The 26,637-nt window shown below is 38.8% G+C and overlaps 1 protein-coding gene across 2 annotated transcripts in view; it reads left to right on the top strand.

Moving 5' to 3' along the window:
* Window positions 1-26,637, top strand: part of MAGI2 (membrane associated guanylate kinase, WW and PDZ domain containing 2) — a 699,411-nt gene that overhangs the window by 662,540 nt on the left and 10,234 nt on the right. For both annotated transcript variants that reach the window (XM_042815700.1, XM_042815702.1), the window contains one exon: window positions 13,219-13,357. In XM_042815700.1, the coding sequence (XP_042671634.1) occupies window positions 13,219-13,357 (139 nt within the window). The remainder of the gene's footprint in view (window positions 1-13,218; window positions 13,358-26,637) is intronic.

The following is a 26,637-nucleotide window of genomic DNA, read 5'->3' on the forward strand; positions in this document are numbered from 1 at the left end:
GCTGTCTCAAATCACTTAGCCTCACATACGCCTTGACATATCTTCCAGGAGGATCTGCTCCATAACCTTCCTAGGCACGGGGATGAGGCTCACTGTTCTATAGTTCCCTGGGTCTTCCTTTCTCCTTTTCTTGAAAATGGGAGGGGAACTGTCAACTGCTCTCAGAAGAGTTATTACAAATACTCATCATGTTTCCAAGATGTATGAGATATGATCAACAGATCTCTTTTTGCTGTGAATGGTATCTACAGCAGCCAGCATGCTCACTGTAACCAGCCTCGAAGAGCCTGTGGCTGCAGACTGCAAGAATACAGAATATATTGCACAATTAGGCTTACTGAATGTGAAATTCGTGAAGAATGAGGACAAAATTTGCTTTTTAATACACATTGTACATCTGTGTCATTTGTCACTTCATGAGTTACATCCTTTTTTTCACTTCTACCATAACAGTCATACTTCCTATCTCTGACAGTTCTAGCTTCATTGCCTTGTCAACTCATTTTTCTCAGTCTACGTACACCAGTTAGCCCTATCTCTAACTTTCTCATATCTACCAACACAATTTTTCTCATTTTTGAATAGATTTGTAAAACAGTCTTCTAAAACACAAGCACCACAGAGCTTTGTATCTGTCATGCTTTGCATTCTTTCTTTGGCTCTTTGTTTTGTTGCTTGTCTGCTGCCAGTGCTCCTCTTTATTTCATTTGTACAGACTTGGATCTGGAAATAGACACAAGGGACAAAATATTCCTGCAGTGTTTATTGTGAGCTTCCATGCTGTTGCTGCATAAGAATTTGTGAGGCTTCAGTCTGTTCTAGCTTGCCAAATGAGCAGTGTAGTGAGACTCACCCTCTAATAGTAACTAATAGGTGATGTGGGCAGGTTCATGGCATTCTGCAAACTAGCAATCTGTGTATTTCATCCTTTCCCATGATAACAGAGTTGATACCACCTTATTCAAAAAATTTCATCCAGCTGCATCAAGGAAAAAAAGAATACAATATTCAAGAGCCAATGGCCAAAAAAGGAAAGCAGCCAAGAGGAAACCAGTCTCTTATGTAGAAGGAAACGTAGCTGGGATTTCAGATCATGGAAGGCATAAGCATTTCATTTGAAATTACTGTCAAAACCCATGTACAAATATTCAACATTATTCAAAATTGTCATTTCCTTCTTTGCAAATATCTCAAATGAAAGGTCAGGCAATTGTTTCTACTTTTTCTTTCTGAAGACATAGCCTTTGCATTGCTACTTGCAGCAAGAGGGCAGAGTGCTCATGAAAATCGTACCTTGAAGCCCTCTCTTACGCCATGGGAGATATAAGCTTAAGACCACTTAAAAAAACCTATATGTTGGGCTTCAAAACAGTAGAGTGATAAGTGAAAGTTAGATATTGCTAGCTGTATCCCCTAGAAGAAACTAATTAGGATAAGACCAACTCTTCAGACTTCTCAGGACAATATGCAATATGTTGTCAGATATCTATCTGGACTCCATAAACTCTGTACAGCAGTGAAGTTTAACAAGGAAATGTAAACCATCTCCTCAGAGCCGGGCACTCCCATATGTCTCAAGTCATAAAGTCAGAAATAAACTTGAGGTATTGATTTCACTATTTAAATAACGAGAACTGAAATGTAGGCAAAATTTAGAGCAGCTTCAGGTAGTTATATCCCAGCAGTGTTTGGGAAGGCTTTTATATAACAAGCAAAGCAGAAGTCTTTTTCTTCCATGTTCATCATAGAATTTTCTCATTTTGGCTTTCTTTTTTGCCTCTTGCTTGGTGTTCATCTAGTTGCTTTACAACAGACCTTGATTTATAGGTTTTTAAAGATGAAAGTCATCTGTTTCCACCAGTGTAGTTATCTTTCTGTCTCTAAGGCTTAAATTTAACTCAGCTTCCATAGATGCATGTCCTTGTGCAATGTATCACCATTTTATATTAAAAGCATCTTCAGTAGCTAGTGTCTGACATCTCTAAGAAAAAATCCAAGCTGAAATGGAAGGGCTGCCACATGTTCTGTTTTGTGAGATTCCTGATCCACTGCCAAACGTTATACCAGAAATACTCTCTAGCAATCACATGCAGTACCTGTAGCTTCAGACAGGTGAACAAGAGGTGCTACCTCTTAATCCTTGTGATTTTAGTTTCCACTCATTTTGCTTTGTTCATTCAGACCCTCCAGAAAAAGTTTTTGTAGGATTATCTCAGCTTTTTGGAGCTTTCTGTAGCTCCAAAGGCAAGAGGTAAATGTGAAATAATACCACAGAAAAAGCTCAGGAGGAAGAACGAAAGATTTCTTTACGGTAAGGAGAAATCTGTAGGAGGACGTTGCTGTGCAGACCCCACAGTTTGCACTGGCTCCTCACTCGTGTGAACCCTCACCAAGATTTTTTATTAAAGACAAATGTAGTGTCTGTTTAAGCTGCTCCATTAGTCCCACATCAGAGGGCTGTTTGCTAACTCCTTAGTCTCCTTAGGATTTGCAGAGGTTGCTGTCCATAAGTATGGTGAGCAAGAAGCTCAATTCAGCTTGACAATGATTAAAGAAAAAGTATTAAAAATACAAGTGGTTTTCACACAGAAATAATGGATGACAGTGACATCTCCTTATCCAGTCAAGAAATTTACAGCAAAGAAACTGGGAGAAGAGAAAAGGCTTGATCAGTCATTATCTGCTTACAAACATTCAGTGCAATCACAGTAATAAAAAAAACAAAACAAAACATAACAAAAAAAAAACCATAGTAGTAAAAAAAATAAACCAAGGATTAACCAGTGTAACAGTTAACATTTGCCACAGCAAACTTTGTAGTCCTATTCAGGATCAGAAAGAATACTGAAGTCTTTGAGATACAGAGAGGGCTGTCAGAAATTACACTGAAAAGTCATTAATAATTAGATGCTTAGATATTTAAAAAATGGATGTTATGCACACACCTAAGGGACAGAGGAATGGCCCTGGAGCATACAGTGCTCCACCAGCTTGTTTGACTAGGGTCTTGTGCACATATCTAACAGACAAGTGCCTCCAGTGTGATTCATGTCACTTAAGTAGCCAATCTTTCCTACATAACTATCACTTACCCTTAAATCCTGTGGCTTACCTGTCTTACTTTATGCTATAATATAAATCTTACCTTCATAGTAAGCGTTCAGTGAATGTCAACACTGTCATTACAGTAGAACATAAAGAGAAAGATTCTTTGTCCCATCCACTTATTCTGTGATTTGTGATCCATCTGAACAGTACAGTAAGATGTTTAGCTATGTTTTCCCACTGAACTGCACAGACCCTTGGGGTAATCTCATTCATGTGCCAATTCCCTACTACATAAATCACTGTCCATCCTCACTTGTAGCAAGAGTGGGTGTGATTGATCTGAACTCTGGGAATTCAACTGGGATATTTGAGCACTTGAGCCGTACATAAGTCAGACTGTGATGAGCAGAGCTGGGTACTGGGTTAATGTGAGTGGTGAAACTCAAGGAATTTATTGGCGTGTAGATATTAAGCTGATCAGCATTCTTGTGTCTGCAACAAAGAAATGCAAAATAATGTCCTACAGGATGCTGAATATATCTTTACAGAGTAAAACCTTAATAAATCAGGGCTGGATTAACTGTATGTGAACTATTATTCAGCATTTCTCAAAAAAGCTGAATGTTGTATTTTTTAAATTTATTTGGAGAAAGACAAGGTGAAAGAACATTCCTATCACATGTAATCAAAACTGTTCTCTTAAAAATGTACTCTGTTGGGCACAAAGCATCTTTCTAACTCTATTTCTAATAGCAAAGTCCTTCAAAGGAACAAGATAATAATCTTGCTGAAAATGGCTTAGCATTAATTTTTATGAATAAGATACTTATTTGGAAGGCAGGCACCATATTTAATTCTGTATTTTATAGAAGCTTTATAAATCTTTCGAGGTCTAAAAATGAATCAGCTCTAAGTTCAAAAATCCAGTGTCTGGAATTTTCAAAAAAAATGAAAATAGACCAAATTGTGTTGCTCTGACACCTGAAACATTTTGCCCCGTCACAGGCATGACAAAGGCAGCCTCTCTTCTGTGTTTTCCAAACTACCACAAGCCAGAACTGGAAGAGTTCACATATGAAGGTGAAAGAATATGAATATTAGACCTATTCCTACATCCCACCCAGCCTAGTATAATCACTCCAGAAAGGATGAGTGGATAATGCTTACCTTAGCAAAGGATTGTAGAACAAACATCAAATGATTTCTCACTGGGTAAAACAGCGAAGCCCCTGGCAGTCAGCATTGTACAGATTTGTTATGCTGGAATTTTCATTTTTAGTATTCAGAATTACTTCTATCCATTTATTTGAATATGGCTGTGCTTTGACAATATTGATATACTCTATCAAGAGTTTCCAAAGATCAATGTTTGTATTGTTTAAAAAAACTTTTTTTCTTTTAATTACAGCTACAACAGTAATATTATAATTTCTTCCTCATCTTCATATCTCTTATTCTACTGACCAACATCACACCCATCTTTTCTTTTGCTTGGGTTTAGCAGTCTGTTTCATCTTTCTCATAAAGGAGCTCTTCTTTACTGCTGACCATCCTCACTGGCCTCTGAACCATTTCTGGGTCTATCACATTCTTTTGAAGGTGAAAGTGCCGGAGCAATCTGCAGTTTTCAAGATTCTGTTGCTCTTAAATGAAATAACAGTTTCTTCTTTAATCTCTATTCTTTCCCTAGTTGTTAACATTCTGTTTGCTTTTTTGATTGGGCTGACATCTCATAGAACTAATCACAAGGATGTAAGATCTGTCTCTTCAGGAGTAATGGTTAATTTGGAGTGACTGTGTGTGTAATTTTCCACACGTACTGCATGGTACTGTGTTGCCTGCAAATCTTGTCATTCAATCTTCAGCCTTTTCAGCATGCCATTTACAAATACACTGAACAGAATAATCACTATGGTGAAGTCTTTTGATTGTGAAAATTGACCACTTATTTCCAGCTTTTTTCCCTTTGAATTTAATCTCTTACCTAACAGACCCTATTCTTTCTCCTTCCACAGCAGAGCCTTTACTGAAGGCTCTTACTATTAAAAGCTTTCTGAAAATGTCAGTATACTAACCAGATCACATTTATCTATATAGTCATTGTCAACTTCAGTGACCAGCAATAGTTCCATGAGGAACAGCTTCCCTCTACAAAAGCTACACTGATCCTTCTCTAGTATATCATAATTATCCATGTGCCAGCTATTCCTCACCCTCCTTATTGCTTCCGTCCGTCTGCTGGAATGAACAGGAGACTCAGTTGGTTGCTTTCCAAGACAGGTGTCACACTTGCCACTTCCCATTCCTCTGCTACTAGGCCATTTTCTGATCTAGACAGCAGATTACATCCCATAGTTCAGCAGTTTCATATCCAAATTCCTTCAGAGTTGAGGATGAGTGCCATCTACATCTGGTGGTTTCTTCCTATTTTCTTTATGAATTTGTTCTGCAGACTTTCCCACTGATACTGCTGTTGGAATCATTCTCAGGCTGACTTCTGTTGAGCCCTTTGCACAAGTTTGGCTGCTTTTTTATCTTGGAACCTTTCTTTATCTTTTGAGATTTTGATTCCCTGGTCCTTTGAAAGTATATTCTTAATTCTTGTTTTAGCACTTTCCTTGTTAGAGTTCTTTTTTTTTTTTTCTGTTTTCCTGTTTGAATGCAACTTTGGATGAAGTATTCCCCATGAACACTTATGCTTAGGATTCTGCAGAAGATCTTTAAAATCTGTTTGTCAAATCTTGAGTTTGCTTTGCATTTCCCTAATGGGAATGGAACTATCTGAATCCATCAGGGAGACAGCAGAATTTTTTTTCTCCTTTTTTAACAGACTCTACTGGTTCCCATCCATGATTGCAGTGGTGAAATAGCCATTAACATTACATTATTCTATACTGAGTCATTCTAGCTCTGTTTAAAAATGTAATGTTACACACAAGTAAGGTAATGAATTTTCCTTTTTTGACATCTTTAATTCACATACATGAGTTATTTTGCAGCAGTGCTGCAGAAGGCATCAAGTCTACCATAGAACTGTAAGTCTCCTTTGCTGTCCTGTTAGCAACCACTGCAAACCTCATTTTCCCTTGTGCACTCCTCACTGTACGCAGACATGTAGTCGTACACATTTTTCAGTTTCCAAGCTCTCTTTCTGTAGTAACAGCTCTCATGTTTTTCCCTCTCTCAGAAGAAGGGGAAAAGGCATCTTCTCTGCTGTTTCCCCGCTTAAACAGCTGGTTGACCACCAAAGAGAAGAAACTATCACTTGATACCCTTATTGGAGTTTGCTTCAAGTGAGGCACGGAACACATCATTGTAATTCCTCCAAAGCAAAATGTATTTCTCTTACCAAGAAGTCCAAGCTTTTGTACCAACAATACACTCAAGGAAGCCCAAATCTGGAAATACACCATGGGATTTCCAGGCACAATAAATTCTCTGAGGAAATTTGCAAAGCAGATATCCAGAGTGTGCCTACATTGAGGCAATGATATTAGGGCTCAACATCACCTGGAAATTGACCAAGATAGATATTCTGGAGTTACTATTCTGTTCATTTTCCAAGAACAGACAATCTCTCGGCCCTTTGGACTCATCAACAATAACAACAGCAACAAATAAAATGCAAAATCCAAGCTTCAGTTATAAAAATGGAATGCCCATATAAAAAGGAATTAAGTGTAATTAGTCTCTTTCCTGAGGTTTAATTAGAAAACTCATTAATAAAATGACAGATAGCAATGCCCTCTGCACAAATCATTTGAGACTGCTTTTTTTTTTTTCATTAGATTTCCTCATTTAACAGAGTATGAAAATATGCATCCACAATTAATTTCATTTTGTGCAACAGGGAACTATACACCTGCTTAGAGATGTGCTAGCAGAGGCAAATGTACACAGGGCTATCACAAGCTGTTTAGAAACAGTTGAACAAGGAAAAGCTTCTTAATTACAGTAAAACTATATATATTTCTTTCCAATTTTGCCTGCTTCCGAAATTCTCTTTGTATATGCTGATTGGCTTTTTTTAACAACACAGTTAATAATAATTATAAAATATGGCCAAAGCAAAGATTCTGCAGCAAAGCTCCCATGTATTGGCGACTCTTTATTCTAATGATTCAGAGAAGCTTTACAATTTTCTTTCTAATTAACCTATCAATAGTGATTTCGCTTAAACACTCCATAGGAATATTATCTTCTCATTATTGCCAGGAAACATGGTGCCCAATTTTATACCTCAGTTGTTCTTATGCATGGATGGATAGTCTGAATTAACTCGAACTGAAGCAGATTTTATTAAGAGACATTTCCCATACACACAAACTACTTTCTTATTTACGTTTAAGTCATTAATATTCAACTTTAAAAGCATTAAGCAGAGGGCAGCTTTCTGTGTTTGAACACTGTAAGAATATAAGAGAGGAACATTGTCTTCATCAAATGCCATCAGATCAAGAGAAGCACTGATGAATTTGGGTAATCATTTATACAAAATGCATATTCTGCCAGGGTCACATTTGGTAGGAAAAAAAGAAACACAATGGGAAATTAATTTGTATAAAATTGCCAGATTCATAGCTGGAACGAGCATATTTCTTGAGAATAAATACAGATGGCAACAGTTGTGCAAGCTTCCCAGGCCACCTTGCCAATGCACTTCAGCCTTTCGCTGGTGGATATGCCTGATTGCTAAGGCTTTGTTGTCTCTGCTGAAGACTGCCAGGAAGGTTACAAATCAGGGCTGCTTCAATTTCCAGGGGGTGCCATGATGCAGGGCCTGCTACTGAGAACAGGAAGACGTCCACTGACTGGTTTGCATGACTGGCATCCCAATCACTGATGGCTAGCAATGAGTTGTATTCATTATAGCTCTGCATACTGACTCTGTGTAATGACATCTTCTAGTTAGCATTTATTCTAAAGAGTCAAAGACAGTCTAAAGCTTTATGAGATTAAAATATTGGGCTTCATGGGCAGCACTCTCAAACCGTTCCTGTGCTGTTAGTGTAGTTCCTGTGCTGTTAGAAATGTAGTGATTAGGATGCACGCATCCTCAAACAGTCATGCAAAAATTACACCTGAATTGTGTGGGAGCTGGAGGGTGATTTTGCAGGCTTGGAGAATTTTTGTTGTTGTTAATTTCTTAAGAAAAATGAAATCCATAAGTTGAAAATGACAGAGAAACTGAACACCTTGCAAAATGATAATGCTGCTACATTGAAGCTTATCTTTTAGAACATTTGCGTGTCTCGTGTTAAAAGCTTTATATCTCTACAGAAAGCATTGTGCTGAAATTCCTCTTAAAAATAATGGTCTGATATTCAAATGTGCCACATTCAATGAAAGGAGCTAATGTCAAAAGGTCATACCCAATAAACAATTCAGATACTCAAACCATGATGATACAACTCCTATTAGATGGATGGTGTCCTATTAAATGCAGAAGGAAATTTAAGTAAGTCAGATAGATATCCAAATAATCCGCAAGGAAAGCATAAAAGGTAATAAGGTAACAGAAATACATTAAAATAAATATGAAGAGAAGGAAAGTATCACTGAGAATGTGTAAAAACTTGAAGTACTCAGTGTTTTCTTCCTATCAATCTTCATCAAAATATTCAGAGAGATCACCTTTTCAACAGTACACATTTCAACAAAAACAAATAAGTAGAGATAAGAGTAAGGAAAAAGATGCTTAAAGAATTTTGAAATTAAAGTCAGCCGAACTTGCTGATGTTTGTGTATGCTCAATGACTTAAAGAAAAAAATTTCTACACTATTTGTGATTGGTTCTCCAAGAACTTATGGAAAACAAGGAAGTTAGTGGCAGACTCAAGAAAGGAAAACATGTCCTCTACATCTAAATAGAATAGCAAAGTTCCTTTAACTTTCATTTTCAGAAATAATCTGTGACAAGTTATCAAAAAGTTGAAAAAGAATGTGAACAAAAATTGCAAAAAATAAACCTTGTCAGATCAGTCTGATTTTCATTTCTTATTTTTATTTCTTTGCGTAAAAATGGGAAGAAGGTATGAGGCATCTTCTTTTCACGTTTCAGCACTCCCTTATAGGAAATTCTTAGAAATGGGATGGAAAAATGGCATCTAGGTGGAGTTGCTGTCAGGCAGTTACTGAAAATAATCACTCTCAAAGGATACCCTGAGTGGTTTGCTCCTGAATTACAAGTGTACATCTGAGGGGTCTGTAACAAAATAAGCTCAATTCAACAAATTAATTAATAACTGGAGACTTATTGCTAAATAGCAAAATTCATTAATGCCAAAAGGTCCTTAGTCAAAGAGAGCTTAAGAAGACTTTGAGTTAGATTTCTGAATGAACTTTTTGTACTGAAGTAGTCAGTCTGAAACGCGCTGTGCTTCTGTTAGGGCTAAGAAATCAGATGCACTTTTAAAATAGGGAATAAGACTGTAGAGGATAAATTTGGAGTCTAAGCCAACTATGAGTCACAAATCTGATGTGCTACAAAAATGCAAAAATCTCATTATTAACCAGAATGCCTCTCCCACATGGGAAGAATTTTATCATTTTGATCACTTCTGCCTACCCCCAGCTTAGTAGTAACTCCAGTCTGGGGATTATGTATGAACTTGGAAGTACCCAAAGGAGAATTACCTTAAAAAGATCATGTGTGGCATGGGGATAAAACTGTGGGAGCCAGCTTTTGATCCTGAAAGGAGAGCAATGAGGGTTCACTGTGAGACAGACTTTCTAGACCTGCTCACCCTCATCTTAGCCTTACCTCTGTCCTCACCTTGGTATATCCAAGCTCCTCTTCAATAATCACTGGATCTTGAAAAGGCAAAAATATCCCCAGAACAATATTTTATGTCTGTTTCTCTTCCAAATGAGTGATCTACACCAGCAGCATCTGTAAAGAATCATGAGAAAAAGATTTGTTTTATGACAAGCTTTTTGCTTTCTGAGCAGAGTAGAGGAGAAAGCACTTCTTAATGCCTGGACTGAGAGAAAGTACGTGGCATGAAGGCCTTGTACCAAACATCAGAGAATCCATACGGGCAGGGGGAAGAAAGGAGAGGTTATAAATGTTAGCTTCAGAAAAAAGTAAGAATAGGAATTGGTACCTTATTAGATGCACAGGAAACTAGTTCTCAATCAAGATTTTCTTTTTGCCTGAATTCCCCAGATATGAGGAAGTCTAATTGAAGCTCTTCCCAGGGCAAGGCTGTTCATTGCATTTCTCTTCTGTGTTGTTTTTCTTATCTAATTCGAGCTGGACCTGTGCTGCACAGCTGCCGTAATTCAGTTACACATCAGTCAGCCACAAGACACAAATGCAGGGAAAACAATTAACCCTCTGCTCCTGCCTCTATTTATTTTTCCTCTGGTCTCAATCCTTGTAATGGAAATTTCAGAGTACCCAATTTTTGCGAACTTGTTTCTTTACTATCCTTCACTCACATACCGAAGATGCTAGGCTTTTTTTTTCTTTAAGCTTTCCAAGGTTGTTTGTGCATATGATTTTGTATTAAAAAGAGGGACTATCAGATCAGATACTCTCTGCCTCCATAAAAAGCAACCTACTGAAATACAGAAAAGGTTACACCGATACAAAGTAGTTCCTGTACGTTGACCAATGAGAACAGAAGAAAGGCAAACAGCAAGGGAAAATGTGGCATTAACATAACCTTTTTACATATTAAACTGTATTAAAATTTCTTTCCGTCTTTCTGCTCTGGGGTGCAGGACTGTGTGTGCTCTGAACAACATTCACTGTTTCTCATTTTGAAGGCTATTTATCAAGGAGCGATGAAAACAACTCCTTCCTTTGATCTAATCTGGCACTTCTTTTCTCAAAACACGCTAACAAGATCATTCTAAATACCTTCTGCAAAATGTGGTATATCCAGGCAGCACGGCACAAAAAAAGAACTGTTTTCAAACCTTTGGAAAGTGCAGCCTGACTTTCACAGGATTTCTATCAGGATTTTGTTGTTTCATGGCATTGGGAAGCAGGCTCTCTCAAAATGGTGGCATTTTGTCTGCATTTGTCTTTCCCTGTGGGGAGAGTGCTATAAATCTATGTTTAATCTTCGTGTGATGTAAGTGGTAAGAGGGATTTTCTGGTCTTGCTCTGAGCATGTGAAGCAGCTACATCCAACTGGCCCTGCAAAAGTCAGGGTGACACCGGAGACCTTCACGGCCAACCACTGCGTGATCCCAGGAGCACATCTGCTTGTGTCACTGCTGGATGTCAGCAGAAGTATCTAAAAATCCATACTGCGTGCTACATCCATTACTCCTAACAGAGAAAATCATCTAAGAAATAAATTTTCACTGCAAAAAATACAGCCTTTTGGCATCAAATAATCCTGAATTTTTCCTCCACTGCTCAATCTGCAGCAAATTCCAAACATAATAGCAAGGCTCTGAGGTTTTATTTGAATCAATGACTTTTTAGTTAAATAAAGTACTGGAAGAGATTGCATTGCGGTACTCTGGAAGAGTTCTTAAAATAGACTGCAAGTCCTATTGACAAGGTATGAATTCCTATTGAGAAACACTGGCACAGTGCTTTTAGTAGCATTCTTTCTGCCTCTGAACAGAAGTAGGGACTAGACGACTTCTTGACATCCCTTCCAGTTTTCTTTGATGCAAGCCGTCTTGTTGACATTTCATATTATGCAAGTTTATTTGGTAAATAGTGTACTGCAGACTCAGGAAGGAAAGAAAGCCTCTGGAGGATTACACTTTCAGTTGACAGAAATACAATAGCAGCAAAGAAAGCATACAAAACAGAAAGCATTCCAGTGTCCAAGGCCAGCAAAGAGCTGGTTTTGTCAACAGAAGCTTGTAAGAGGAAAAGGAAGCGTTCATCATCCAGAGATATGTACAGTCTCTTTAAAACCCTCTCTTGGATGTACGCAGCATTGTAATTTCAGTGTGTTGGGTGTGCACAGCTCCCCACAGTGAGGAATACACAGATGCAGACCGAGGCAGGTGTGACCCCCCTGAGCAGCTGTGCTCTCATAGCACTGATAAACGAGTTTGCTGAGCCCACCCAGCTCAGACCCTCATGCAGCTCTCGGCAGCCCAGCTCCTGGACTCGCACCTCTACCAACACCAGGATCTCCATCCAGGTGTTCCTTCTAACAGCACATCTGCAATGCAGCTGCAAAACCTCACCTCTGGAGGCTGCAGTGCTGCTCACACGGGGCTGTCACCTTGCCATGCTGCTCACTGGACCATCCCACAGAGTTAGTGTGTGGACGTGGTACTGCACCAAGCTCCAATAGAACTACTACCTGCTCTTTGTGCTGCCTGTCATGCTGACCATGCAAAGTGAGCACTCTGATGCTCAGTGCAGAGGTTTCCTGCACCCAAAGCTGGTTTCTCTGTGAGTGAAGGGCACAACCAGAACAAGGCAAGATCCGAGGTAGTTCAAGGAGGGAGACAGACAGCAGTGCCCTGCTTTGTAGCTAGAGAGATAGAGGCAGAAAAGTACTAAGGAGGCTGAATGACTGCAAAGCATCCAGGAAAGCGGCAACAGAAATCTGTAATCAGAGGTGTGGGGATTGATGATCTGAGCAGACACCCCAGTGAAAACCACCTGTGGGTCACCAGTGCAAATCACACTCCCTGAGAATCCAGCACACGTGCTTGATCTTGGTAGTGGCTGCTGCAGCAACTTGCCTTTCCTTCTTTAGTCTGCAACACTAAATTTGGTGTGAAATCTTGCTGCCAAGGTTTGGATAGTCCAGTGGTAGATCTCAGCGTTTGTACTCTGATGCTTTCTTTTCTCTGTGGAAACATTCAGTTCCATGCAGCAGTGGTGTTCTCAGGCTGGTACAACACCACAAGGTGAACTGTAGCACGGTAACATGCTTCCAGTGGTTCCAACATATCAAGCAGTTCACAAAACCTCTTTCGTATAGAAGGCACAAGACAGGTTACAAACACTTTGCTATGATTTCAGCTGCAGATGAGCAGCATTTGATACATCCCATTCAGAATCCATCTTGGAGGTTTTTTAATCTGCCAGTGATATCCTTCAGACAGACAGGAACAAATTTGCCTTGATGTGTCTGTCTGTCATTCAAGTAACCTGTGATGCATTGAATATGTCTCTTCCTGAAACGCTCATTTTCCTGCAATTCTGTCTCACTCAGTGTTCTTCTTACCTGACAGGTAGGGGATCAAATAATTGAAATCAATGGAGAAAGCACAAGGGACATGACACATGCCAGAGCAATAGAGCTAATCAAGTCTGGTGGCAGGAGAGTACGCCTGTTGTTGAAACGTGGAACAGGACAGGTCCCTGAATATGGTGGGTTTTCATCTTTATGATTTTCTGTGTGCATGAACCTATATAAGTTAATTATACTGCTTTGGTGTTAAGTAGCAGTTGTGAATGAATATATTGTCATGTGCTAAGATATATTAAGTATGGACTTAAATGCTTACCTGAGTACAGATGGACTTGTTCACATTTAAGTGCTTTCTTGGCTCAAGGCCGCACACAGATGTATGTACATCACTGTCCTCTGCTGCCCTCCCAACACTGGCAATGGCTTAGAAGATGTGCATTGGAGGAAGCACTTTGAACCCTTTAGAGGATATCTCTGAGTGTGCTGGGAGTTGCTGATTTGCCTGTAAGCTGTCCTTTCCTCTATTGGTACCTCTCTGCACATTTTCAATCACAGCAGACAGTCTTGTTGCCACATCATTTAGAGGCTCAGATTTAAACTCCAAGCATTAAAAAGAATGTACTTTGACAACCCTACCCTCTGTATTATCTCTGACAGTATACACAGACAATCAAGTAGAAGCCATGTCTGAATAGAAAAGGAAACTGCTGACTGTGATGAGAAAGCAAGATTCATTCTTCTCACGTTTCATTTCTGAGACTTTTTCAAATATTCCGAAGTGCGAGCCATTTAGACACTATAGAAACCTTATTTCATTGCTGAAGTGACAAGAAATAAAAATAAGTTATCCAAAGGTAATTCAAAGACAAAAAGCACTTTTTTAAAAATTGAAATCAGGTCTTAAAGAACAGCATGACCATGTCATATGTTTACATAAGTTCTATGACGTATGCAGCTGGGCCTTAAATATCATAGAAAAATTTTTTTTAAATAAATGTTCCTTTACATCTTTATGCTTGTTCTTCCAAAAGTCCCTTAATTTTTTCTAATATTCTGTTTGAAGTTCCAGAATCATTTCCCATTAGAATCAGTAATTGCAGTAGCACATGAAAATGCAAAGTAATACTTAGGTTTAAATGTAGGTTCAGGTCAGCCTTTGTTATCAACAAAAGCTCATTACCTCAGTTGGAGGCATTAAAGTCAGTTCCACTGAAAGCCAGTGCTTTGCCAGCTCTCAGTCTATGGTAATTGCTCTATTTTCCTCTCTGAACGAGAGCCAATCCTATGGCTCAGGCAACACTTGGGATAGCGCTGGTTGCATTTTTACCAGCTTTCAAGAGGTTCTGGGTCAGAACCTGCTCACCTGGCGATAAAGTTGGTCGGTTGTATATTTTGTGAGTGGGAACAAAGCCAAAATGGCTGTCAGTGATTATGGGAAATTGGTACAAAGATCATTAATAACAATTTTAGCCAACCCCTCCAGGAAGACCTCCAACAGAGATTCAGATCACCTCCAAAACCTTTTTGTAGAGAGAGGTGCATCACTTTTAATGAAAGAATAAATAAGAGTCCACTACTGACTTAGCAATAATAATCCTTCTCAACATGGCAGAGTCATGTTCCAGCCATTCTCAGGTTCCTTGGAAAATGATTTAATTTTCTGGGGGTCATGGGATGCTACTGAGACCAAAGAATCCGTTCCAGACTTGATTATAGTTTGGACTCCTTCTGCCTTTCTTAAGTTCCACCTTCTGGATGGCACTTAAACCTAGGCTTGTGGGAGATCTAAAATGTTCATGCAGTCTTATAGATCTGTACCTTACTACAAAGTCATAAGAAAATATAAATAAATGGGGGGAAAAAAATATTCAGTGTATATCGTATTGTTCTGGGAAAACAAATCCTCCAAAAGATGTAAACGAGCATGAACTTTCCTCTCCTCAAAAGTACCTGTTTGGGAAATATGGATAAACCACTACAGATCTGGGTGCAGTTTGTAGTAATAACGGGACAAAAATTAGATGAATTCACATGTAAGTTTAAATTATTGCTCACCATATGGAATGGCTTAGAGGAAAGGCGATGTAAAAATGCAGATTATTGTGATATATGCTCTAAGGAGCTATTGGCACGAAGGCACATGTTTAATGCTGGAACTTTGTAGGTCATGTTGACAATTGTACTTGATGATCTTAAAAATATTTTCCAACCCAGATGATTCTATGACTCCATAGAAGTTGCTATCAGGAATTGTTGTTTAATGAGAGAGTTAATCATAATCAGCTGCATCACTGTTCCACATGGGAGAGCTAAGCAGCAGTGCTAGAAATCCATGTTTACCTACTGCACGGAAACAGCAGTAAAAGTGTTCAAAAATTACTTTGTAATGTACACATAGCCTACAGAAAGCATCAGAGCAGAGTAATATCTGCATGTCTGCAGTTCTTAATGTGAACATGACACTGGCAGAGAAAACACAGTGTTCAGTCTGCAGGTGAAATGGAAACAAAATAAGCAGCTGCTTTTGAAAAGATCTGATATTTCAGTCCTCCCTAAGTCCTTTCCAAAGCAATAAAAAGTGTTATATGAATAAACAGAAAGTGCACATAAAAATCAACAGCAACTTTTTTGAAAGTTGCAAACAAATAGAAACGATGAGCACCAAAGGGCGCTTCTCAAGAAGGACAGGATTTCAAGGATAAAACAGCATGCTGCAAAGAGCATTTATCAGAGTGCTGATGACAGAAACCTCCAGAAAATAATTTTCCAAATTAAGGAAAACTGGGCACAAATAAGATTGTGACAAGTAAGCACAAGGACAAAGTGGACCTGAAGACATCCAAGTATTTCAAACACAGCAGTTATTTCTTCTTCCCACCAGAATTGCTCTGTTGAGCAGACTAATTGGAGCTTTTTTTTTACTGAAAGAATCACTCTTCTGTTGTTCTTAGCAAGTACATGTCAGAAATCTCTTTTATCACCATCAGTGTCCAGCTCTGCAGCCCCTCAGATGGAAATAGGACTTGGCTGAGCATCAAAATGCAAGGCTGAAGGGTTGACTGGATTGCAGCACTGGTGTGGCACAGATGTCTGGAGAGGAATAGAAACAAAGGAGAAGCATATCAGGATGCTTTCTTGGCTCTTCTCTCTCAGTCTCTGACAAATGAAAGGTCAGGGCTTCCTAAATCAGCTGTAGGCAGGCTGCATTTCAAGCCCTTTCCAAAAGCAGTGGCTTTCAGACCCATGGTGTTAAGAAAGAAGGTTGTCTAGGATAGCTGAAACTAACTAGCTAAAAAATGCCATGTTATTGTCTTCCAGTCTTTAACTTTGTATTTTCTTAGAGCAACGTACTCAATTCTTTTTAAATTTCAGAGCCATTGTTCTGTTAGCACAAAATATGACAGCATGAATTTAAGTATAAGAATTATCAGTGGGAGAATGCTGTTGTGATTGGCATCAGTGAAAGCAGTGTTAAGAAAAAGCCAACACTGATAAGAAAGCGATCTGTGAAAGAGAAAAATGTAATCTGAAAAGCAGAAAGATTTCAGCAAAGAAATGAAGAGCACTCCTGAGAGAGTGTAAATCCGAATGAGACATGTCTGTTTGTGCCACCTGGAAATCCGTGCTTGTAACTGCATCCCAGGAAACTCTGGCTGAGCTGAGGCACTGCATAAACCTAGGGAAAGGAATAAAGTGTGCTATAAAAGCACCATTTGCTTCAAAGCCAACTGCGAATTCTGCAAATTCCAGACATCCCAGAGCACTTCAGAGAGAGGAGGTCCCACGTAGCCAGAAATCCTGTGCTAGTGTCTTCTATCACAAGATACGTGAAGGAGTACAGATATGATAAATGCTCTGAAAGAGAAGCTGATTCACAGCAGAGTACACCAAAAGAAGATTAGAAGATGGATATTTTATCACCCACAATTGCTGAACATGTTTGCTGAGGATAAGGATAGCCGAAGGAACTGGACTTCCAAAGAAGGTGAATTGCCACAGCTCATCCAAACTCAAAGAACAGCAGCATCATGTTTCATGGGAAATAGTTTGCCAGACTCAATCTCCAAAGAATCAAGACCACAGTGAGAAATCATATTATAGTGCAAGTGCTGCTGGGGATCCCAATCCTCAGTGCCCAGGGATTGCTGCAGGAAATGCCAGGTTTCATACCCATCAAGATGCACAACATTCACAAGCCAATGCTGGCACTGTGCACTTCTCAGCCCAGCAATAAATGCAACTTGTTTAAAGCAGCAGGCCAAAATATTTCTCAAAATGTCTGCTTAATTCCCAATTTATGCATCCGTCAAAGTTATTGGCTTCAGCAGGAGCTGCTGCTTACTCACACTGTGGTTGTCTTACTGCAAGCACTTGTATTTTTCCGGCCTTATCCCTATCTATAACACCATCAGAAACACATCTATGTTGCACAGCTGAGCATTGGGATGAAGAGGCATCCCTAAAGGCAAAACGAGGGAAAATTGTTCACAACATCCAAAAATAATAACATTCAAGTGTAAATAAAACTAACAAACCACAGCCTCTCCATCCAACAATGAGCTCTGAAAGAGGCAGGCTAATTCTAATGACAGTTCTGCCCCAGGAAGCTACAGCTTTCTTCAGTAACAACCAGAATTATTCTAAATATCAGTGGAAGAAGATCCCTAGGAAAACCTGTGGTGTTTAAGTCTCGGCAGTGCTGGCAACTTGCTTCTTCGGGCTTACTGCTGCTAGCATTTCCTTTCATTGCATAAATCTACATTAGAATATGTAAGCAATTATAAGAAGTGCTTGAAAGTAATGTATTTTACAATAAAAAAACTGCAATCTGGGCTAAAAGGTGGAGGAGGCTGAGGCGTGATTGACCTCTGAATGGCGATTTGTGGGTGGACTGTATCCCAGCAGCAAGGCACAACATCCACCCCCAGCTTGCTTCCCTGCTGGTGCCAAAAAATAGAAATACTGAATTTCACCCACGAGAAACATTTTAACGAAAGACAAGGAACCAAGGCTTTCACAGCAGGACTTCACTTTCTATCAAGTTTCTATCCATTTTTGTCATTTTTCATTTAGTTCAAGTTGTTTAGCCTGCAGAAAGTTGGAAGTTTAAGGCACTCCAGTCCATTCACATCAATGTTTATGAAAAACGTCCCCTTTCCCTTCTTTGGAAATCTGGGTCCAGCCTTGCATGTACTTTGCTGGGACGATCAGTATCAGTGAGGTCCGGCACACAAGGGCTCTGTGTATCATGGTTGGCTGTCATTTCAGAGAATCTTAGAATATCCAGAATTGGAAAAGATCCATAAGGATCGTCGGGTTCCAACTTGATGGCTGTGTACAATGGCTTTTCTTTACCTTTCTCTGTGCATTTTCACGATGGGTGGCTTCACATGAGGCTTCATGTACAGAATCCACTCTATGGACCATCATAGAATCATAGAATGGTTTGGGTTTGAAAGGACCTTTAAGATCATGTAGTTCCAAACCCTTGCTATAGACACAGACACCTCCCTCTAAACCAGGTTGCTCACAGCCCCATCCCGCCTGGCCTTGAGTACTTTCAGGGAGGGAGCATCCACAGCCTCACTGGGCAACCTGTTCCAGTGTCTCACCACCCTCACAGTAAGGAATTCCTTCCTAATATCTAGTCTAAATCTGCCCTCTTCCAGTTTAAAGCCATTTCACCTTGTCCTGTTGCTACATGCCCTTATAAGAAGTCCTTACTTAAGGTTTATGACATGATTTTTCAAAGTAGGGTTTAGATTAATTTTTAGTTATTTAAGGAAGAGTTGTGCACATGACAAGTAAAGCTTCAGTATACATAAAGTCATTGCTGGCTAATAGATGAAAGTTGCCAGTTATTTAGCAAGGAGCCATTTCTGAAAGGTCTTGAAGTAACTCTCAGTTCATGATCTAGCACTGCCCTATTGGCTGAGACAAAAAAATGTTGGAGTTGATACCAATGCAAGGATTTTTCATGCAAACTGGTTGGCACAGTTCTTAAATTTGTTATTTATTTGCTTTGCTTTTCATTTGTCATGACTCCTTCAAAAAGCACCTCGAGATGTACTCTGCACACACTGTTCAGGTGACTCTACCTCCTGAATATATACATGTAGCAGTTGAAATTATTCACTAATATTTAGACTTACAGCATGCTTATTTGTCTCGGCTTTACAGAAATACTTCTTTCCTGTTACATATGCACTTTTTACTCGGGTCTTCTAAACTTACTAAGAATTCTCTGCTCTAACAATAATGAAATATCTTTATGTCACTGGTTCTGTTAATTCTAATGATTGGTCCTAGGCTGTTCCTCCCCTTCCTTTAGGAATGGTACCTTCCAGTCTCTCCATGTGCATGAAAAGTGACAAGCATGGGTCCCCATATTTCTACTTATTGGGCCACCCTAAAGACACGGTTTGTAAACTCTGCATGTATATTATCTTTCTCTAATATGCTTTTGTTTCTTGCAGTTGTTAATTGAGTATTTTCTATCTTTTTCTTACACTCTTGCTCTCTTAGTAGTTTCTAAATTCAACTCTCCTTTTATAACTGGTTATCTTAGATAACAGAGCACACCTATGCATTTTACAGAATTATTTTAATATCCTGCATATTTGGTTCTTAGATTTCCACTACTGCTAGTGCAAGAAGCACAGCTGTAGGTCTTCTATATATCTGTTTTTCCTCATGACAAAACTGCAGATAGCCAAAGCTATAATTACCCCCATCGTTATGGTCCTTGGCTTACAAAAATAGGAGTGATGTGAAGGTGGAAGTTACATGCTGATGTCAACTCATATTTATATGCAGTTTCTGGAAGAAATGACTAAGGTAAAATTGAAGACTATTTGGGAACCAGTCTGTAAGGCAATATGCATTTTTTAAACCTAGTGGCTTTGCTGAATTTATACATAACACTGTGCACATAATTTCAAGCTATTTTCCTGAGATCTGACTGCACAAGTTATTCAGACACAAAAAATTTATGATATACGTTTGTGGCCTAGAAACAATACCTGGAAAGCAAAGGAAAAGGAAAATGTGTTTTTCCTAGTTTTTCTTAATTGCTGTCATCACAGACAACCCAGCAGTGTTCAGATGAATTCAGTCACCCTGCTATTATTGACTTTGCACACTGTAGTGTATTTGCTCTAATTATAAGGCAAGTTTCACACTATTGAAGCAGATAGATTGGAAAAGGAAAGGCTATTCCCAAAGCAGTCCTCCAGCTACTGTGCTTTGAGCAGATCCTCACAGAATTCTTGCCCACAACACCACCATCAGAAAGCTGTGTTTAAGTGACCAGTTTGGGGCATGCAAATCAGGGTAATTTAATCAATTGCTTGCAGGTGTTGCCTGTTAGAGCTTATTTCTGGCTTGTGCCTGCAAAGAAGAATGTTTGGAAAGCAAATGTTCCCTAGCGTTTTACTAGTGCAGAACTGGACACATGTAGAGGCCATCGGAAAATTGCAGCAGTAGTTCAAGAGTCTGAACTGTATACATCAGTGTCTTTCCCCATCTGGTCTGAGATCCCTCAGCAACACATCAGAAGTTCCTGGGTAGCATAAAACCCTGAACAGCATCAGTGCTTGCAATCATCCTTACCTTAGTTCTGCTTTGCTGACCTTGCTGTGTGAAGAAAAGTCATTCAGAGAGATCATGAGGTTAGAAACCGTGCTGGTGGTAGGCCAGTTTACAAGTCTACATTGTCACAGCAAGCTGCAGTTCTAGCATAAGTATTATACATTAAAAATCATTGGCTTTGTTTTTTCTCTGGTAGCATAACAGACACAGGAAATAAGTCTTCCTGAAACAGGTGGAAATTCAAATGCTTTATAAATTAGCTTGGTTATGCAGTCACACAGCAGATTATTTATTGGGCAGATAAAATAAAAACATCTGTCTTATAACATGTTTCACTTTCTTGTGTTTTTAATGGAACGGTGTGGTGGGACAGAGAGGGTTTTTCCTAAAGAGTCAGTTTTGCAAGGAGGCTTGTCCTAACCAGATGTACATGCTACCTTCATTGCAAAAAGCCCATCTGTTACAGCCCTAATCAAGGATGTGAATCAAATCTCCCGGCATAGGGAACAGATATATCAGCCTTTCTGATATGTCTTGGAAGAGGCCCCTCTCATGACATTGCAAGTCAGTCTTTTATGAGTCTGCGTTTCTCTCACAAGAGTTGTCCCATTTTGTGTAAATAATCACTTACTGAAGTTATCAGTAGGCTTAGTTGAATTTAGATATAGCAAAGGAGAGATGCAGTTGCTGGAAGGCAGTTTAGAAAGTATATCCAGATAAGTGATGTCTGCTTAGGTTCTCTGCTCGCATGTAGGACAGGTTAGCTAGTGAGCACTGTATATCTGTGTTTGCAAAAAAGCATGAAAAATTTGGGAGCATACATTGTGTTTTTGTTGTTTAGATATAGAAAATCTCCACCTTTCAGAAATCTTCAGGCAGCTGCAAACTTCCATCTTCTAATTCTTTAACTCTGTTGGTATGCCAGAAGCTTTTATCTTTGGATAATACATGGCTAAAGCATCTGGGCCTGAACATTTAAGCCAGATACATCTACCTGTTCAGAGTACTGATCAGATAATCCTATTCATCCTACTTTTAGTACTCACTTTACAAATCTCCAGAGCTGAGGTTGGATGTTATTTGAAATTTGAACTAGCCCATATATCATTCATCTGATGTGAACGCAAAAATCAATAGTCATTTTGGAAAAGCGCCCTTTCATTCAGGGACCACCTTGATGGAACTGTGAACATTCATTCATATTCATGCTGCATTTCCAATACCACCTTGTTGTTTCTAAAATGCCAACTTAATTTCAGGAACCTGCAGTGTGTTAAAAACATAACAAAACAAAATGAAACACTAACTTAACCAAATTTATCAAAACACTGGCTAATAAAATTGGTCTAAAACCATCAGGCAATTGGAATATGAGCCCCTACAGGTTCTGGCTTTTTATTGCTGCAAGTGAAAACTGTTCAAGGACAAAATTGAATATTAAAATTTGTTTTGCAAACATGTCCTTTTTTTTTTTTAATAACCGTAACAGCTGGCAGGAAAGTAGAACATCCTTCTGTTAAGTAACAGTGTATGTGTAGGTATATGCACAGCAACTTTCTGTTTTAAAAAAAAGACACATGGACCTTTTATATAGGTATCCTTGATACAGAAATAGAAAGTGCACTTTAGAAAGGGAGACAGATGGGAAGACTTAGTGAGTTTTGTGGGTATGTTTTTGAGCTTCTATTGGAGTGATACCATTTCCTAACATTTAAATGTGGAAATACCAAATCCATTCCATAGTCCTAAATGTAGCTTTTGTAATTACACCTCCAGAGACTTCGGTTAGTCCAGCTGAGTTCTCTAACCCATACTCCCTCCGTGTAATGGAAATAGGAGCATTTACTTACTTACCTATCTCATGAGAATGTTATGGGACCTTAATTATTTAATGCTTGAAAAGTACTTTGAAGATTAAAATTCCTAGTTGACTGCTGAGCTTTACTGTTAAAGCAGAACCTCATTAATCCATATGTGTTATAATCCACACCAAAACTGGCAGTGTTCCTCCACATCTGAACAGAGATTTAATAATAAAGGTGTTGAATAAGTTCTCTTATTACTAAGGTTTAATTATTCTAATACAATATACTGGAGTACATTTACTAATGTGGTGTAAGGAGTAGCTAATTACATCTAAACTACAGTGGTTAAAACAGATGAACAAACATTATCCTTGGTTTTGTTTGCATGAACTGCCTTTTTATAACATTTTCTCTGCAGTTTCCTTTATTTCTGTTCAGTTGATGAATTTAGATGATAAGCACCCAAAGTAAAGGGCCTAAGAGAACACAACTGTCTCTCCCAGTCTTTACTGCATTGGTTTTTTTCTTCTTGCAAACAGAGAAACAGAAAAAAATTGAATTCAGTGACTGTCTTTGCAATTTGCCATAGAACTAAGTCCAGTTTTCTGCTCTTGCAGCATAACATGACACACAGTTTCTCTTACCACTCAAATTTGTCTTTCTCACTCACAGATTCACAGTGTGCCCCCAGATTAATAGCATGGCTTCATTGCTCCATGGTGCTGTTCATCAGAGTTAGTTTCCCTGTGTCTGTGGTGGTGTCCTTACAGCAGTAGTCCACAGTATCAACGGGAAGAGTGTGGAGACATAAGTTGTCATCCCTGGGGCCTAACCCAATATTTCTCATAACAAAAGTTATGCAGTAGCTTCTGTAATTACTGGACGTTAAGGGTTCTAAAGCCCATTCCACATTTCTTCAGCACAGCCAATTTTCTGTAATGGCATGTATTCACTCAAAAGAGCAGAGCCTCTCATCCATATTTTGATGTGAACATTGATTTGTGTGGTCAAACTTCTTACTGTTCTGGAGGGATGCCAGAAGTGTTGTGTGCCCACTTCTGCCTTGAAGTGCACAAGAACATTTTATCTTTGCACCTCCCAATAGTCTCTGTCTCTAAAAATATCAGCTGAACTTGGGATACGATGACTTTGAGCTCATTTAAGTGATAGTTTAAGTGATCTGTGGTTATCCAGGTGTAAGAAGTTCAGGTTTTTAGCCTGCTTAAACGATTCCATAAACAGCTGTCAACTCTTCTAGGGACACAAGCACAGCTATGAAACTACAAGGAGTTATATAAAATACAACAACCAGCAGTCAAGGTTTATTGAGAAATCCTTGCCAGAGGCCTGGTGCTATGATACGTAAATCTAAATTAAACTTAGAGCCTCTTTTGGCTCTAAGTCATCAGCATGTAAAATTTGATGTGTCTAAATGCTCATATAGAGCATTACATAAAAAAATATTCCAGTCACTGGAGAGAAGGCAAGCTTCTTCCATGGAAGCTTCTTCCATTGGTTGCAGTTCGTCCAGCATCCTGTGGTGCAGCTCCCAGCTGGTGTTTGTGGCTCCGCAGCAGGGAGAAGCTATGGGAGCTTGTGGACCCTGCCAGACTTCTCACAGATCGTTACTCCTTGCTTGGAAGAAATCATTCAGAAAATGAAATGCTTTTTTTATTATTATTTGACAGTATGTGCTAACTGTCACTCTCCAACTCATGTTTAGCAAACGTGACCATGGAGAATATTACATTTTTCTAGCTACAGCAACACACATGCAGTTCAGAATTTTAAACATCTGAGTTCATTCTGACAACACGTACCTTGTGTTTGCTTATTAGGAGATGAACATTACAATATTGCATTCACTTATTCATTCACTTCCGTCTCATTAGACAGTTTTCAGAGAAAATTGTCTCAGAGTCCAAAAGATGTCAGATGTCACAGTAATCCCAACAGCAAGTCTGTCCGTAGGACTGACCCTTCCGTGCCCAGTGGCCTTGAGTCTGAAAAGAGATAGCTGAAGAGAGACTAAATTAATTCAACAGCTTCTAACAATAGCAGGATAGGAATATTTATGCATGAACATTGTAAATAAGGCCAAGTTCTGTGTTTTGCTTAAGATCCTGCTGTGATCTTAAGTGAGAACTGCCAACACATCACCTGCTGGGAACAGCTTTCTGAGGGGCATTTGATGAACAGTCAAAATGATCTGAATTCCTTACTTATTAACTAAATTTTATGTATTATCTATGTATATTTAATAACGACAGCTATGTATTGACCAGACAGAATGTGATGCCTACTGGCAACACCCATTTTAGCTGCAATAATTAATAATTTTAATATTTAATTTTAATTAAATGTGTAATATCTAGCTCTTAAATTATTCAGACTTTACAGAATGTTTTTCATTAATACCACACATTCTATTAACATATTTATGAACACCTTTTATGACTTAATGTGGCTTAATTCTATTAATAAAAACTAATTTAAAAGTCATTATCTTTTCTAATTATACAGTAACTTCTAATGCAGATAGAATTTCCAGCTCCAGTGTGGTTCTGGAAGAAAACTGCTGAGTTTTCTGCAGCTTCTATTCTACTGCCTAAGTACTCAGAAGATAAAAAAACCTTCTTTACCAAAAGGGATGAGTTTCAATTGACTTAGTTGCTCTAACCTGATAGATGTGAGATGTTTGGCACTCCAAAAGGTGTACCAAACAACTTGAAGAACCGAGTGAATCATAATGGGTAGTTGGAGTAGCATCACTCAAGACTAGCACTTAGGCTGTCCAGAGACTTAACACTGACACAGCAATGATCCACGTAGGATAAAAGCACTGTGAAGACTGCAGCTTTCCATTTCAGCTCTTCACAGTATTAGTGACTAATTCTGCAATATTTATACAGATGCATTAACTTCATTCAAAGAAAAGTCAAATTTACCAGATTCACTTGGATTAGTGATCATGATCGTTTATTTAAATATTTAATGGCTAGGAATATCTATTAAATCCATATCTAATGAATTGTCTAAAAATGCTCTTGGAAAGAGCGATAAGCTGTGCCCTCATAATCATCTGGCCATAAGGTTTGTAGCCAGGAGACTAGTACTGCATAACAGTAAGCTAATTTACTAAATCAGCTAACCTGTTTCCGTTCTGAAATATAATATATAAGTATATAAATATATTTGTCTAGTGTGGCTTTCTTTCATTATTTTTTTCCTTTTCCATTACACTGTAAGTTTAGGTGATTTTTTTCTGCAAAGAAAAGTTACCTTTTTCTATACTTGCTATTGTAAGAACAGTATTAAAATCAGCTCAGTCCTGTTCTATCTTCTGACTGATGTTGTTGGAGATGATAGACGAACGATCCAGAGCTTAGATACATACAACAGAATTACAGTGAATTGCTTATGGATGTGCCTTATATTTAAGAGCTGAACAACAGCACGATGATAAAGTGAGACACAGCACCCAGCTCATCCAAGCTCCAGAGACAACCCTGTCTGTGTGCTTTGTGGGACACTCACACCCTGAGTGTTTCTGAATTCTTTAGTTATCTCCTGTATCAACCTGAAAGACGTCAGGCCACTTACCTGCAGTCACTCATGCTTGCTAAAAAGGGCCTGATATGGAGCGATGGGTATTATAAACCACCATGGCAATCCACTCAGCTTTGATCTCTGGCTTCCAGAAAGGATTCCCAGAAGGAGCTCCCCAGCACCAGTTATGTACATGTTCAGCTGAAGAGCAGATGTATTCTCAGAGGTCTTCAGAGACCTTCTCTTTGACTCTGTGAGGCAGTTAAATGATTATCTCACGTGATTAGGCCAGTAAAAACTGCTGAGACAGTGCTGTAATTAAACAGCTAACTCAAGGAACAAGATTTACGGAGGATGCATTGGGTATAGAGTAGAATCTGAAACAATATAGAGTGAGAATAGGAACTCCTCAAGCTAGATCAATCACTTCATGTTTCTTTGTTAACCACTATTGAAGTAGAAGTTACATAAAAATTTGTACCTGTTTTCTTCCATAGCACTTTATAAAGATTACT

The sequence above is a fragment of the Centrocercus urophasianus genome, unplaced genomic scaffold (genome assembly GCF_019232065.1).
Source record: "Centrocercus urophasianus isolate 14NV4802_14NV808 unplaced genomic scaffold, USGS_Curo_1.0 seq_15, whole genome shotgun sequence".
Taxonomy (NCBI): Eukaryota; Metazoa; Chordata; class Aves; order Galliformes; family Phasianidae; genus Centrocercus; species Centrocercus urophasianus.